Below are 14,498 nucleotides of genomic sequence, written 5' to 3' on the forward strand. Positions count from 1 at the left end.
CTCCTAAAGTTGTATAAATGAAACATCCCAGCCAAGTATAGAATGGCCAAACCATGTATTTTAGGGCAACATTTATTACATTGCTTTAGGGGAAAAAAAATACCCAAGGTTTAGCTATAGTGTGAGAAGCTATCTTTTTGAAGTTTTGTGAGGCTGGAATTCCTTGTTGGCTGTGCAGTAATTCCTTTTGAATGCTTTCCCTTCTCAGGGATATGTAGGCTTGGCATAAAATACAATATATACATTTTACTGCCTACAGATTGGACAAGCCAATCAGCCACATGCAGTTTCAAAATTACAATTAAAAAAAGAAAGAAAAATGTCCTTCAGCAAGCTAGTAGTACAGTGGAATAAATAAAGACATTCTCTGGGCATGGTTCTAATTCAATGAGGCAGAATAAGACATCATGTCAGCATTCAACTTAGGATCTATTGGAGGAGAAAACATTAACCCAGTCATGTCCTTACAGAGAGAACCCACCTTTACATCATAGAAACTTGGTGTAAACCTCAGTACCAGTTTTTTCTCTTGGAAGATCTATGAGAGAGAAATACCTGATGGTATTAATATTCTGCCACTCTTCTATTTTTAGTAATTCTCCTACATTAACAATGGCATAATATTCATCTACTAACTTCTTAATTTTAAAAAATTGTATGAACTACAAAAATATTTAACCTAAATGTGGCTACCTCTGGCTTTTGCAGCCATAATTGTGATTTCTTTTAGATTAATCTTACACTGTAGGATGAACCGTAAAAAGTGTAGATTGCTCTATTCTACCTAAAAATCTTAGAGTTTTATTTGTTGTTGTTGTTTTAATATGATACTACATTAATCATTAACGGAAATTACAAATTAGTGACCTGGATTTCAACATTTTGTTTGGCCAGAAATCATTTTAAATAACTTTTGAGCCAATCATGAAATTTCACATTCAAAACTTGGTTTCTCTTCTCTCTTAAGAAATAGAAATATATCAATGCTGGTCCTGATTTCCAATAAGACAACAATCAACTAGAGTTGCTATTCTGTGTTCTCATGAGGAATGAATTCCCACTACTCAGAAAATATATGTATTGCTGCTTATACTCTAAGGAATTTTATTCATTTACAGAATTGCTTTATCCTTGTAGAAATTTGCAGAAGTCACTTATGCCTTACAGTAATACAAATTGTTTAAATCAATTCTTCCCATTACTTTAAACAGAGTTTCTGATAAGAGAAGTCAATAGAAATTTGAATCATGTTTCCCAGTATGGTTTCAAGATTCTTTTTTAATCTTGAGTATTTGGCAACTTAACTATGGCATGCCAGATTGTTGTTTTGTTTGTGCATGTATTGTTTTGTTTGTTTTTTATAATTACCTATTTTGAAATAGGTTACTGAGATTCTTTTTTATTTTTCTTTATTGATTAAGGTATTACATATGTGTGATTATCCCCACATTGTCCCTCTACCCCCTTGACTCATGCCCTCACCCTCTGATGTCTGTGTCCATTGATTAGGGCATACAACTCCTATGGTTGAACTCTCTCTCATACCCCCGCTGTTCCCTATCTTCCCTCTGAGGTTTAATGGTCTGATTGATGCTTCTTTGTCTCTGGATCTGATTTTGTTCATTAGTTTATTTTGTTCATTATATTCAACAAATGTGTGAGATCATGTGATATTTATCTTTCTCGGACTGGCTTATTTCGCTTAGCATAATGCTCTCCAGATCCATCCATGCTGTTAAAGCTCTGCATTTTTATTTCACCAGTTAAATAAAATATCAGTCATTATTTGTTTATATTTTCAAGCCTATTTCCCTGACACTTCTTCTTCTGAGATGGCAATTACATGAATGTTAGTCCTTTAAATATTTCTCCATTGGTACAGGCTCTGCTCAAATATTTTCAGTAGATTTTAATCACTTATCTGCAACTTTCAATTTTCTATTGATATAGTTAAGGTTACTGTCTTCTCTGTCATCTCCATTCTGTTGTTAAACATATTCAATGTGTGTGTGTGTGTGTGTGTGTGTTTGTGTGTTTTATTTCAGATAGTATAATATTCAGTTATTGATTTTTCCACATTTTTATAGTTTGTTTTTCTTTGTTGTGCTTTTTCAGGTTTTCACCTGCAATGATGATATTATTTTTACATCTCTTAATATAGACATAGTTATAAATAGCTGATTTAAAAGACCTTATCTGCTTCTTTGAACATTGGTCTTCCTTGATACTTTCTCCTCTTGAAAAGAGATCACATTTCCTGGTTCATCGTATATCAATTTGGTTTGGACTCTATCCTGGACATTGTAAATGTTACATTGTGGAGAGACTCTTGGTTTTATTATATTCATTCAAAATTTTTTGTTTTGTTTGTTTGTTTATTTTATCAGACACTTTGATTGGACTCAAGTTGAAAACTTTCCTGGATGCAGCTCAAATCTCAGTTCAGCATATAATTTTTTCTTAGTTTATCTGAGTGTAGTCTTCTCCATGCAAGTTTGGTTTCAAGATCAAACTAAAGATTTGGAAATGTTTTTAATTGAATTTATTGGATGAGAATCTATAACAATAAAAGCACAATATGCTATTTAGACTGGACAGCTGAATGACCTTCCAGAAGTCCTTCTGAACGATCTTCCGGATGAAGCTGGGCTTTGAGAGCCAAGGCAAGCCACCTTGGCTGCAAGGCAAGCCACCTTGGCTGCACATTTTGTGCATTGGGTCTCTGGTTGTTAATAAAATGTTATAGTTGCAGCTATTAAATTTTGTATCATCTATATATTGTATTGTGTATTCACCATCCAAACTCAAGTGTCCTTCCATTATCATTTATCTCCCCTTTTAATGTCTTCTTCCTCCCCTCACCGCCTTTTCCTCTGATGATTACCTTACTATTGTCTGTGTCTATGAGTTTGTTTATTTTTTCCCTTATTCTCTTCACCTTTTCCATTCATCACCTCAAAATCTCTCTCATCTAACAGCTATCAGTCTTTTCTCCGTATCTATGAACCTGTTTCTATTTTGCTTGTTGTTTTATTTGGTTCATTTGATTCCACATATAAGTGAAATGATTTGTCTTTCTCTGACCTGCTTATTTCACTCAACAGAATACTCTTTAAGTTCATCCATGCTAGTGCAAAGGATAAGATTTCCTTTTTATGGCCAAGTAGTAGTCTATTAAATAAATGTACCACAGTCTTTTTTTAAAAAAAAATATTTATTTTATTGCCTTTTTTTTTTACAGAAAGGAGGGGAGAAGTATAAAGAGTTAGAAACATCAATGAGAGAGAAATATTGATCAGCTGCCTCCTGCACACTCCCTACTGGGTATGTACCCACAACCAAGGTACATGCTTTTGACCGGAATCAAACCTGATGCTCTATTCACTGAGCCAAACCTGACCGGAATCAAACCTGATGCCCTATTCACTGAGCCAAACCTGTCCTTTTATCCAAGCATGTACTGAGGAGCACTTTGACTGCTACCAAATCATTGCTATAATGAGCATAGGGGTACATATATTCTTTTGAATCAATGATTTGGGTTTCTTCAGATAGATTTCCAGAAGTGGAATCACTGGGTCTTAAGACAGTTCTATTTTGAATACTGTTTCCACATTGTATTCACCAATCTACATTCCCACAGACAGAGCACAAGGGGTTGGTTCTTTTCTCCACATCCTCTCCAACACTTGTTTGTTCATTTATTGATGATGACCATTCTGATAGGTTGAGGTGATATCTCACTGTGGTTTTACTTTGCATTTCTTTAATAATTAGTGACATTGAGCATCTTTTAATATATCTAAGGATCATTTATATGTTCTCTTTGGAGAAGTGTCTATTCAGGTCCTTTGCCCATTTTTAATTGTTTTTTGTTGGTTTGTTTCTTTTTTGTTTATCATTATTATTATTATTTTTATTTTGGTGTTGAGTCTTATAAGAACTTTATTGATTTTGGATATTAACCCATTATCAGATGTATTATTGGTGAGTATGTTCTTCCATTCAGTGAGTTGTCTTTTTATTTGTTGATGTTTTCCTTTGCTTGTCAATTTTTTTTTAGTTTTATATAGTCCCATTTGTTTAATTTTTGTTTGTTTTCCTTGCCTGAGAAGACATGTCAGGAAAAATATTGCTACTAGATATGTCCAAGTTTTTACTGCACATGTTTTCTTCAAGAATTTTTATGGTTTCCAATCTGGCATTTAAGTGTGTAACCATTTTGAGTTTATTCTTGTTTATGGTGTTAAGAAGGTGGTCTAATTTCATTTTTTATACATTTATCTGTCCAATTTTCCCAATACTATTTACTGAATAGACTCTCTTTACCCCATTGTATGTTCTTCTTTGTTCAATGTTAATTGACCATAAAAGTATGAGTTTATTTCTCGACTCTCTATTCTGTTCCATTGATCTATGTGTCTGATTTTATGCCAGTACCATGCTGTTTTGATTATTATTGCCTTGTAGTAGAGTTTGATATCAGGTAACATGGTTCTTCCAACTTTTTACTTCTTTCTCAAGATTGCTGTGGCTATTCATATTTAGACTATTCTAGTTCTATGCAATACTCCATTGATATTGTGATAGAGAGACCATTTTATCCATCTTCTAAATGGCATTAAAACACAGAGTGATGTAAGGAATTTTTTTATGGATAAGAGACTGATCTTATAAGTTATATTCTTTTGAGGTGTGAATACATTGTCTTACACTGAGGGAAAGAATACTGGAAATTGCCCTTATGATATGCATGTTACCAGGAAAAAACTCAATCCCTGACAGGGTAGGAGATTTAAATAATGAGCAGAGTTCCCAGGTATGAATAAAAAGTAAACCATAGCCGAGACCGGTTTGGCTCAATGGATAGAGCGTCGGCTTGGGGACTGAAGGGTCCCAGGTTCGATTCCGGTCAAGGGCATGTACCTTGGTTGCGGGCATATCCCCAGTAGGGGGTGTGCAAGAGGCAGCTGATCAATGACTCTCTCTCATCGATGTTTCTAACTCTCTATCTCTCTCCCTTCCTCTCTGTACAAAATCAATAAAATATATAACAAAAATAAAATAAAATAAAAAATAAAAAATAAAAAAATAAAAAGTAAACCATAACATAGATGATTTTTCACAAAAATAGTGTTTCAATTTAATAGCTGGATTTAATACTTGAAAAAGCTTAGAATACAGAATGGACACCAATGTTGAAAGTGATATTATGTAGAATAACTGGAATATTTGAGCCCTTTGGTGATAAAACAAGTGCTGAAAGCGTAAAATAATAACAGGGAAATTTTTCATATAGTATTGACTTTGATTTAGAAATAACCTAAAAATATTTTTTAAACTATCATAAAGAACAAGATTCCTGGTTAACATTATCAAAGGACTTTGATAAAACCTATTGATCAAAATGAAAATTTTGAGAAATAAGAATAGCAAATCCGAAGTGTACACTCACATTCTATTTTCAAGTAATAAGCATGCTCTCTGTAACTTTTAAGGGTACTAAATTACACCATCAAAATCCCTAATTCACTGTATATTCAAATTATTTTGAATCTTTGTCTTCACTTATTTTCAGACATCCAATGACACCTTTGAAATTCCCCTCATGTTGACTGGAAACGTTCTGTTAAGGAAAAGGCTCAACTATGAAGATAAAACACGCTACTATGTCATCATTCAAGCTAATGTGAGTATTCAATTCCTGTTCCTATTCTCCTATGAACTTATGAAGTAAATAAGTTGTTCAAGATGTCTAAGTTCTCTGACAGTACTCAGTATAGTTTGCACTTCCTCCTTTGGAAAATGAAGTAGCGTTGGCCTCAGTGTGATTTGTATAAATATTCTTCTACCTGGCAAATGGGATGGACTAGGGCAGGGGTCTTCAAACTACGGCCCGTGGGCCACATGCGGCCCGCAGAGGAGTCTGATCTGGCCCACCAGGTTTTTTGGGCAGTGAGCACAGCCGAGGTGTTACAGTAGGAATTAGTAGTTCATATAGTCCGGCCCTCCAGCTCTCTGAGGGACCGTGATCTGGCCCCCACTTTAAAAAGTTTGAGGACCCCTGGACTAGGGGATGAAGATTGTTTCCACTCACTGTAAACTTCACTCTCTGAACCACTTGCACCCACTGCTCTTCAGTGATCGGTGTTTAGCTCATACTGAAGTATTTCTCAAAGCAGGATCCGCCAAACAATTTAAGCCAAATCACCACGAGAGCATGTTAAAAATGCAGATTTCTTGAACCAACCTCAGTTTCTCTAAATGAAAATTTCAGAGGCTAGGAATGCATATTTTTAATATATATTTTATTTATTCTTTACAGAGAGGAAGGGAGAGGGATAGAAACATAGAAACATCAATGAGAGAGAAACATTAATCAGCTGCCTCCTACACACCTCCTTACTGGGGATGTGCCCGCAATCAAGACACATGCCCTTGACAGGAATTGAACCTGGGACCTTTCAGTCTGCAGGCCAATGTTCTATCCACTGAGCTAAACCAGTTAGGGCTAGAAATGCATTTTTATTAATTTCCCAGGGGACTCCTAAGTACACTAAAAGTAGAAAACTACTTTTCTTTTTTTTCATATTGGTCATCTTTTTCCTCATGGCTATCATCCTATATAATAAAGAGGTAATATGCAAATTGATCATCACTCCAATACACAAGATAGCCACCCCCATGTGGTCAAATAAGACTACCTCCATGTGGACACAAGATGACAGCCACAAGATGGCCTGCAGGGGAGGGCAGTTGTACGTGATCAGGCTAGAAGGCGAGGATTAGTTGGGAGAGACCAGGCCTTCAAGAGAGGGCAGTTGTGGGTAATCAGGGCTGCAGGGAGGGCAGTTGTGTGTGACCAGGCCTACCAGGGAGGACAGTTGGGGGTAACCAGGCCTGCAAAGGAGGGCAGCTGGGTGAGGGGACCAAGCCTGCAGGGTAGTGCAGTTGGAAAGGACCAGACCTGAAGGGAAGGGCAGTTTGGGGCAACTGGACTTACAGGGGAGCAGTTAGGCATTGATTAAGCTGGCAGGGGTGTGGTTAGGATGTCATCAGACTGGCAGACAGAAGTGGTTATGGGTAGGCAGGCAGGTAGGCAGGACGGCAAGTGATTGGGAGCCAGCAGTCCTGGATTATGAGAATGATGTTAGATTTCCCATTTAGGATCAGGCCTAAACAGGTAGTTGGACATCTCTTGAGGGGTGACAGGTTGGAAAGGGTGAAGGTTGGGATGAGGAAAACCCTCCCATGCATGTATTTTATGCACCAGACCTGTAGTTTATTGTATAGCTGTTCACTAAATATTAGCTACAATGACCATAACCATGGTATGTGGACAGTAGTAACAGAAAGCCTGAAAAATAGTTGCTTATATAATTTAACATTTATTAATAATATTACTATTATTTTAATAAAAGCTGTGTCTCATGCCTCTGTGTGACTGATCAAGTATATAAAGATTTTAGTTCCTTCTATCCTAAAGTTTTCCCCTTCCCCTGAAATTTAGTTATGTGTCCAATGCCTTGCCTGCTGGGTGCTTATGAATATTATACCTATTAGCAAAACTGAGTGTAAGCAAGTGGAAAGAGTGCTAAAGATTTTTGTTTAAAGGTTGATTATGCCTCCTTTTATTTCAGAGGACACTGGGATAGTATCCTCTCAACTTCCCCTCATAGACCATTATCACATGAGCAGGCACAGCAGAAAGGAAAGTTGAGAAAGTCTATCTGTGGTTAATGGGGTAGAGATATTTAACTCTGGATGACAACAACTATGGTTCATCTTCCGGGGCTGGGCACATTGATAACCTGGAAAAATAATGTTGGCACTAAGAAGAACGCATTTTAAGAATAAAAACTAACAAGGCTGACCACAGATAGCTTTAAATATTAAAAAAAAAAAAAAAAAAAAGCCCCATAACAAGTGGCAGGGATATTCTGAAAAGGTAGTGAGCCTTCAAAGTTATCTTGTGTCTTTAAGGACCCATATATATACATTATATATAATGTGTGTGTGCGTGTGTTTGTGTGTGTGTGTTTCTGTAGATAGAAATCAAAATTTTAAAGTCAAACTTTTAGACTTTCATTGAAAATTCTTAAGGGTTGTTTTGTTTTGTTTTCAATTCATTGTGGGTTGTATTGATGTCAAGTGGAAGAAACAAGAGTAAAAACTATTGACACAGGAAAAAGTAAGATCTATAAGATCTCAATACTGCTCCCATAACACTGAATTTAAAAAAAATAATTTCTATGTAAAGGGATATATGAACAAAATATATAATTTCCCTTTCTGACTCAATATCTCTAATATAATTCACAAAAAAATTCAGCATGCTATGGCATGTATTTGAAAGCTAGTTTGTATTGTGCTCATTAAAATGAACTAATTTTATTTTATAAAGAAATGTAAGCTAACAAAAATCTGAATTGCTGTCTAAACTGAAATATTTATAAAGCCATCTGGAATAATTTGTATTCAATTTACTAGACTACTCATAACTAGGGAGAGAGTGATAAGTTTTTAATGTGTCAGGGATAAAATTATGAAATAGATATATATACATGAATCATTGAAAGTAAGGAATGGAATGGATGAGAAGTTGGAAGATTTTTTTCAACTGAGAAAAGAAATTTTATATAATTTTAAAGCATACAGTGTTAAATGTGAACAGTAGCTATAGAACATTATAACTTTGGGGTATTTTAAAAGTTTTCAGAATTATATACTAGTGTTAGAGAGAAGGAGAGGTAGAAACATCAATGATGAGAGAGAAGCATTGATCAGCTGCCTCCTGCACACCCCTTACTGGGGATGTATCAGCCAGATGCTCAGGTATCTGCACTGACTTCAGATCTAACTGTGATTTCCAGGTTCATGGGTTGATGCTCCACCATTGAAACACAAGAGCCTCATAGAATTATATATTATATTATTTAAAGTTGTAGAACATACTGAAATTAGTATCTATCACAATTTATTCAACTATACTTAGATTCTGTTTGTTTTTTTTTGCATTTGGGTATGGAATTAAGAGTTTCCTCATGACTATTATGAAAGGCAGTAAGTGAAGCTTAGTGTTAAAAGCATTAACTCTAGAACCACGTTGTTAAAATCCCAGCTCTGCCATTTACTAGTTGTCTGACTTCAGGGATACTTTGACTGTCAGTTTCCTAACTAAAATGAGGATATTAATGAAACATGCCACATAGGGTTCTTGTCAGAATTATTATGTTAGCAAACAAAAATGAACTTAGATTAATGCTTAGAATATATTCTGAGATTATTACAGTATAACATAACCACTATAGTTCTTCTAATTTACTGTTTAAAATGGGTAACTTAAAAATAGAATAACTATGAATATTTATATGAATATATATATATATATATATATATATATATATATATATATATATATTTACTTTCAATGTGAGTAGGTAATATATTGTTTTCCAGTGTTGCAATTTATCACAGTCCCACAAATTATAAAGAAGACTGTCCATAGTCTCTACTTTTTTGCTATATAATTTACTGTAGACAGTGGGCTATTAGAGCTGAAAAGCTGGCTCATACTTGCTAGAGGGTCAATTGTTGGTACTTCTTCCTAACTCTGGGTTCACTGACCTCACATTTGTGGTCATAGTGGAAGAATTTACAGTATTGTAAGTGGCAGATACTATAAATCAGTGTTTCTTATCTCAGAGAGCTGGTTGTTAAGCATATGCTAGTTTGTATATACCAGTATCTACATAGTTTAATTTTTGTGTTTGTATGGATAATGATATCATATATGGAAAATTATCTTTCTTATCTGTACTAATAAAAGGGTAATATGCTAATTAGACCGGACATTCTTCCAGACAAAGCCATGGTGGCAGGGCTGGGACAGAGGTGGTTAGGGGTGATCAGGTCGGCAGGGAAGGGCAGTTAGGGATGATCAGGCTGCCAAGGCAGGGCAGTTAGGGGTGATCAGGCAGGCAGGCAGACTAGCAGTTAGGAGACAGTGGTCCCGGATTGTGAGGGAGATCCAGGATTAGAGAGAGTGCTGGCCAGGCTGAGGGACACCTCCCCTTCTTATTCATGAATTTTGTGCACCAGGCCTCTAGTTCTTTTATATTTTTATTACTTTATTGGTAGTATGTAAATCAATCTATAAACTAAATGATGTACATTAAAAACTTCTGCAAGTTGCCCAGTTGGTGTGGCTCAGCGGTTGAGAGTTGACCCATGAGACAAGGGATCACAGTTTGGATTCTGAGTCGGGGTACATGTCCAGCTTCTAGGCTCCATTGCCAGTGTGGGGTGTGCAAGAGGCAGCCAATCTAAGTGTCTCACTTATCAATGTTTCTATCTACCCCTCTTTCTTTCTCTCTTTCTAAAATCAATATGATTTTTTTTCTTAAATATATTTTTATTGATTTCAGAAAGGAAAGGCTATGGAGAGAGAGACAGAAACATCAGTGATGAGAGAGAATCATTGATCAGCTGCCTCCTGCAAACCCCACACAAGGAGATCGAGCCTGCAGCCAGACATTTGCCTCACTGGTAATTGAACCACTACCTCCCGGTTCATAGGTCAATGCTCAACCACTGAGCCAAGCTGGCTGAGCAAGAACATATTTTTAAAATAAAAATAAATAAAACCTCTGCAAGTTATAAGGAAAGTTGAAATCTGAACTATATATTTTGACTTTAAAGTAGATGGTATCTAAGAGGCTAGAGGTCTGATGAGAAATACTGAACATTACTCAGCGTTGGCCTGGCTCTGTTTATGGTACAAATATTTGATTGGTTTGAAAAGAGAACCATTCAAATTTTGTGGGAAGTTCTTTTTATCCATGTGAACATGTTATATTCTTGAATATGTTAGAAGAGTTTTGGTTGGCCCACACTAAAAAAAATATGTCACTTGTTTTCTTGATAGTATTTATAACATTATCACCCACACTTTTTATTTTCCATATGAATATCAAATGAATGAATGATTAGTTATAGAGAAAAGAAGGAAAAATATCCCAGAAAGGAATTTCAGAGAAGTATAAAAATCAATGGGGTTTTCTTTTATTGAAATCTCCAATACATTCTATTATCACAGATTCTAATTTTTATGTTATCCTAAGTCACAAAGGAATCAAACTCATCTCTATACATAGATTTTCTTACAAGCTACTGTCTTTTGTATTACTTGAATTCTAAGGAAAATACTAAGGGCTGTTTACTCAAGAGCTCTTAAATAATTTTCAGGATTATTTAGAATCATAGCAAGAATGATTTTTTGAGTTATCTTATTAATTGCATGATCTTCTTTATTTTAACAAATCTGGAGAAGAAACTCTAGCTGTTTTTAATAAATAATATAATTTATAAAAAATATTGAACTACTATTTAGTTTTTAGCTGTAATTTTTCCTAATGGCTAAGCATATATTTTAAAGTATGTGAATTGTAGAAGCAGAAACCATTTATCTCATTCCCTTCTAGCTTTTTTGGGCTGGTCTAATAAGATATATTAAGAGGAAAACAAATTTAATTTTACCAGTCTATGTACAGGAGCTCCATAAAAAACTATTAGATTAAAAGAAACAACTTTGATAACTTTAGACAAGGAAACAGTAAATTTGTAAAGAATTGGCAAAACAAATGGATTAGGATTTAGAGTAATAAATTAGTGCGGATTAACAATGTTTGTTTAGAGCCATCTGGGTCCTAAAATCTCTATTCCTGGTGATAAGGATGCTTTCTATGATCCTAGTATGGGTCGGTTACTTTTCATATGAAAGTTTATTTTCTACATTCAGGAGTACAAAGGAGGGTCAAAGTGTTGTTCTTGTACCAGCTGTTTCATATGTAATGTTAATAATTCAAAATAAATAGTGCCCCAAATGGCATATGTCAGCTCTCCTTCAACACATTGCAATTATGTGGGCTTAGATATAAAATAATTTTTATACTTTTAGATTCAAACTATGTAAACAACTTTTCAGAAGTAACCCCCACCCTGACCTGTCTACTGCCAACTGGTATGTGGAAGAACTGCTCATTTTACTCCCATATTTTGGAACCCTTCCCATTTCTTGGGCATAGTCTTGGAGAGGGGAGCTGAAATAGAAAGGTGGCATTTAATGGTTTACTACCTATAAAATGTTCAAGTAATCAAGATAGGTGAGCATATGAACATATAAATTATGATACTATCCTGTATGTATACTTTATTTTAGATAGGCAAATGTTTCAAATAAAAATACAATTTCAAGAAGAGAAGAAAAAGAAAAAGAAAAAAGGAATACTTTTAAAGTGACTTAGACCAAGGCAATCTTATTACAGCTGTTTTTCTTTCTGAATATAGAATTTTAACAGAATCATGTTGCTAGGATAAGTTTTAAATTTTCAGTCAGTGATATTCCATCTATCATTGGTGAGCAGAAGCAAGACAAACACTTCTGAGATCTTGGTTAACCAACCGAGTTAGGGTCAAAAGACTCAGGGCAACTCCAAATATGTTGCTTTTTTTTTTCCTTTCCCAACTGCAAATACCTGAGAAGGCAATGAAAGAGCCTTTAAAATATGTATCTATGAGTAAGGTTTGGTGAATGCTTCTAGCCATTTTATTAAATTATGAACTACTTGAGTACTGAGTATTTAAATGTTAGGTGGCTCTTTATTCCAAGTTTTCTATGACATTGCCTCAAAACTAAAATCCAAACTTTGACATGTCTACCTCAGACTCATTTTAAAACCAGGTCACCCAAAATTTCATAGTATTTGTTAGAGTCCACATCTTTCTGGCCCCATTCAATACAATCAATATTAAACGTAATATACTTCTAAATATAGAGCAGGCACTGATTGAGTTAGAAACAATCATTTATCTCTAGTTTGATTACAGAATAGTGGGTGCTTAAACTATTTTTCAGAAATCCTTTCACTTGAGATGAAGGAATTGACATATACTCATCTGAGAGTTAGAGGTCTTATCACCTTTATATGATCACAGTTGAAATACTTTTAGTTTTATAAAAATGTGCTTTGTAAAAAAGAGTGGATTGTGACAATGATTTAGTTATCTCTGAGCTATTATTTAAATATATATATATATATATATATATATATATATATATATATATCTTTATTGATTTTAGAGAGGAAGGAGAGAGAGGTAGAACCATCAATGATGAGAATCATCCATCGACTGTCTCTTGCATGTTCCCTCCTAGGAATTGAGCCCACAGTAGATTATCTGGCCTTTTCTTTTTCCACTCCTCCCCCCCCCCCCCGCCACTTAAAAACTCACATTTTATAAATCAACACTTTGTAAGAAGTATATTTTTCCAGTATGCAATAAAAATCTACATTATGTATGTTGTTAAATGCACACTCTCTGTTATGCATTTGCATCTGTTTTATAGCATAGTGACAATGACCCCAAGACTAGAGAATAGTGAAAGATTTGTACCTAACAGAGTAAAAATAAAATAAAATAAAAAATAAAAAAACACCTTAGGAAACATTCCACTTTGTTGATTACAGTGACCTGGTGGTGACCTGGTGGTGTACGGTGCAGGGCTGAATAGCATGCAAATGTAGAAACGCTGCCTCTGGGATATTAAAACAGTCTTGCCACATTCAAGGTCATATATAATGTTACTTGTTTAATACTTATTTTCTTAAGTTGAGATCGATTCAGTCTTTTGTATAAGTTTAAGTTCATCCTAAGTAATCATAATTTTAAAATGGGACATTTGATAAACCAGATGTATTTGCCAAAATGTAAAAGAAACCCATGGGTTTATGTTAAGTGAATATTTTTCTATATATACTCAAACATTTAAACTCACACATTTAAAATATAATTCTAAGAAATAAAGAAAATTTAAACATAGGGGACTACATCAAACTAAAATGTTTTTGCACAGAGAAGGAAACCATCAACAAGACAACCCACCAAATGGGAGAAGATATTTGCAAACCATACATGAAAAATATATAAGGATCAAACAACTTCACACACACACACACACACACACACACACACACAAATCCAATATAAAAATAGGCAGAATAGACATTTCACCAAAGAGGACATACCAATGGTCCACATACATATGATAAGATGTTCACCATCATTAATCATCAGGAAAATGCTAATCAAGAGAAGGAGACCAGAATGCAGTCAACTCTAATGTAAGGAAGGGCTAGGTCAGTGGTCGGCAAACTCATTAGTCAACAGAGCCAAATATCAACAGAACAATGATTGGAATTTCTTTTGAGAGCCAAATTTTTTAAACTTAAACTTTTTCTAACGCCACTTCTTCAAAATAGACTCGCCCAGACCATGGTATTTTGTGAAAGAGCCACACTCAAGGGGCCAAAGAGCCGCATGTGGCTTGTGAGCCTCAGTTTGCTGACCACAGGGCTAGGTAGTTCATCACAAGGAAACAAAATTTTCAAAAAAAATGTATATATATATATATTGTAAATTAACTAAATGTATTGCAA

At 34.9% G+C, this 14,498-nt stretch overlaps 1 protein-coding gene across 1 annotated transcript in view; it reads left to right on the plus strand.

Moving 5' to 3' along the window:
* The window catches only part of PCDH15 (protocadherin related 15), a gene marked incomplete at its 3' end in the record, with an annotated part of 622,267 nt that overhangs the window by 263,800 nt on the left and 343,969 nt on the right, over positions 1 to 14,498 (plus strand). The window contains exon 8 of the mRNA XM_084903437.1: positions 5,579 to 5,689. Within this exon, the coding sequence (XP_084759563.1) occupies positions 5,579 to 5,689 (111 nt within the window). The remainder of the gene's footprint in view (positions 1 to 5,578; positions 5,690 to 14,498) is intronic.

The sequence above is a fragment of the Pipistrellus hanaki genome, assembly GCF_964339955.1.
Source record: "Pipistrellus hanaki genome assembly, chromosome: 14".
NCBI classification, from domain to species: domain Eukaryota; kingdom Metazoa; phylum Chordata; class Mammalia; order Chiroptera; family Vespertilionidae; genus Pipistrellus; species Pipistrellus hanaki.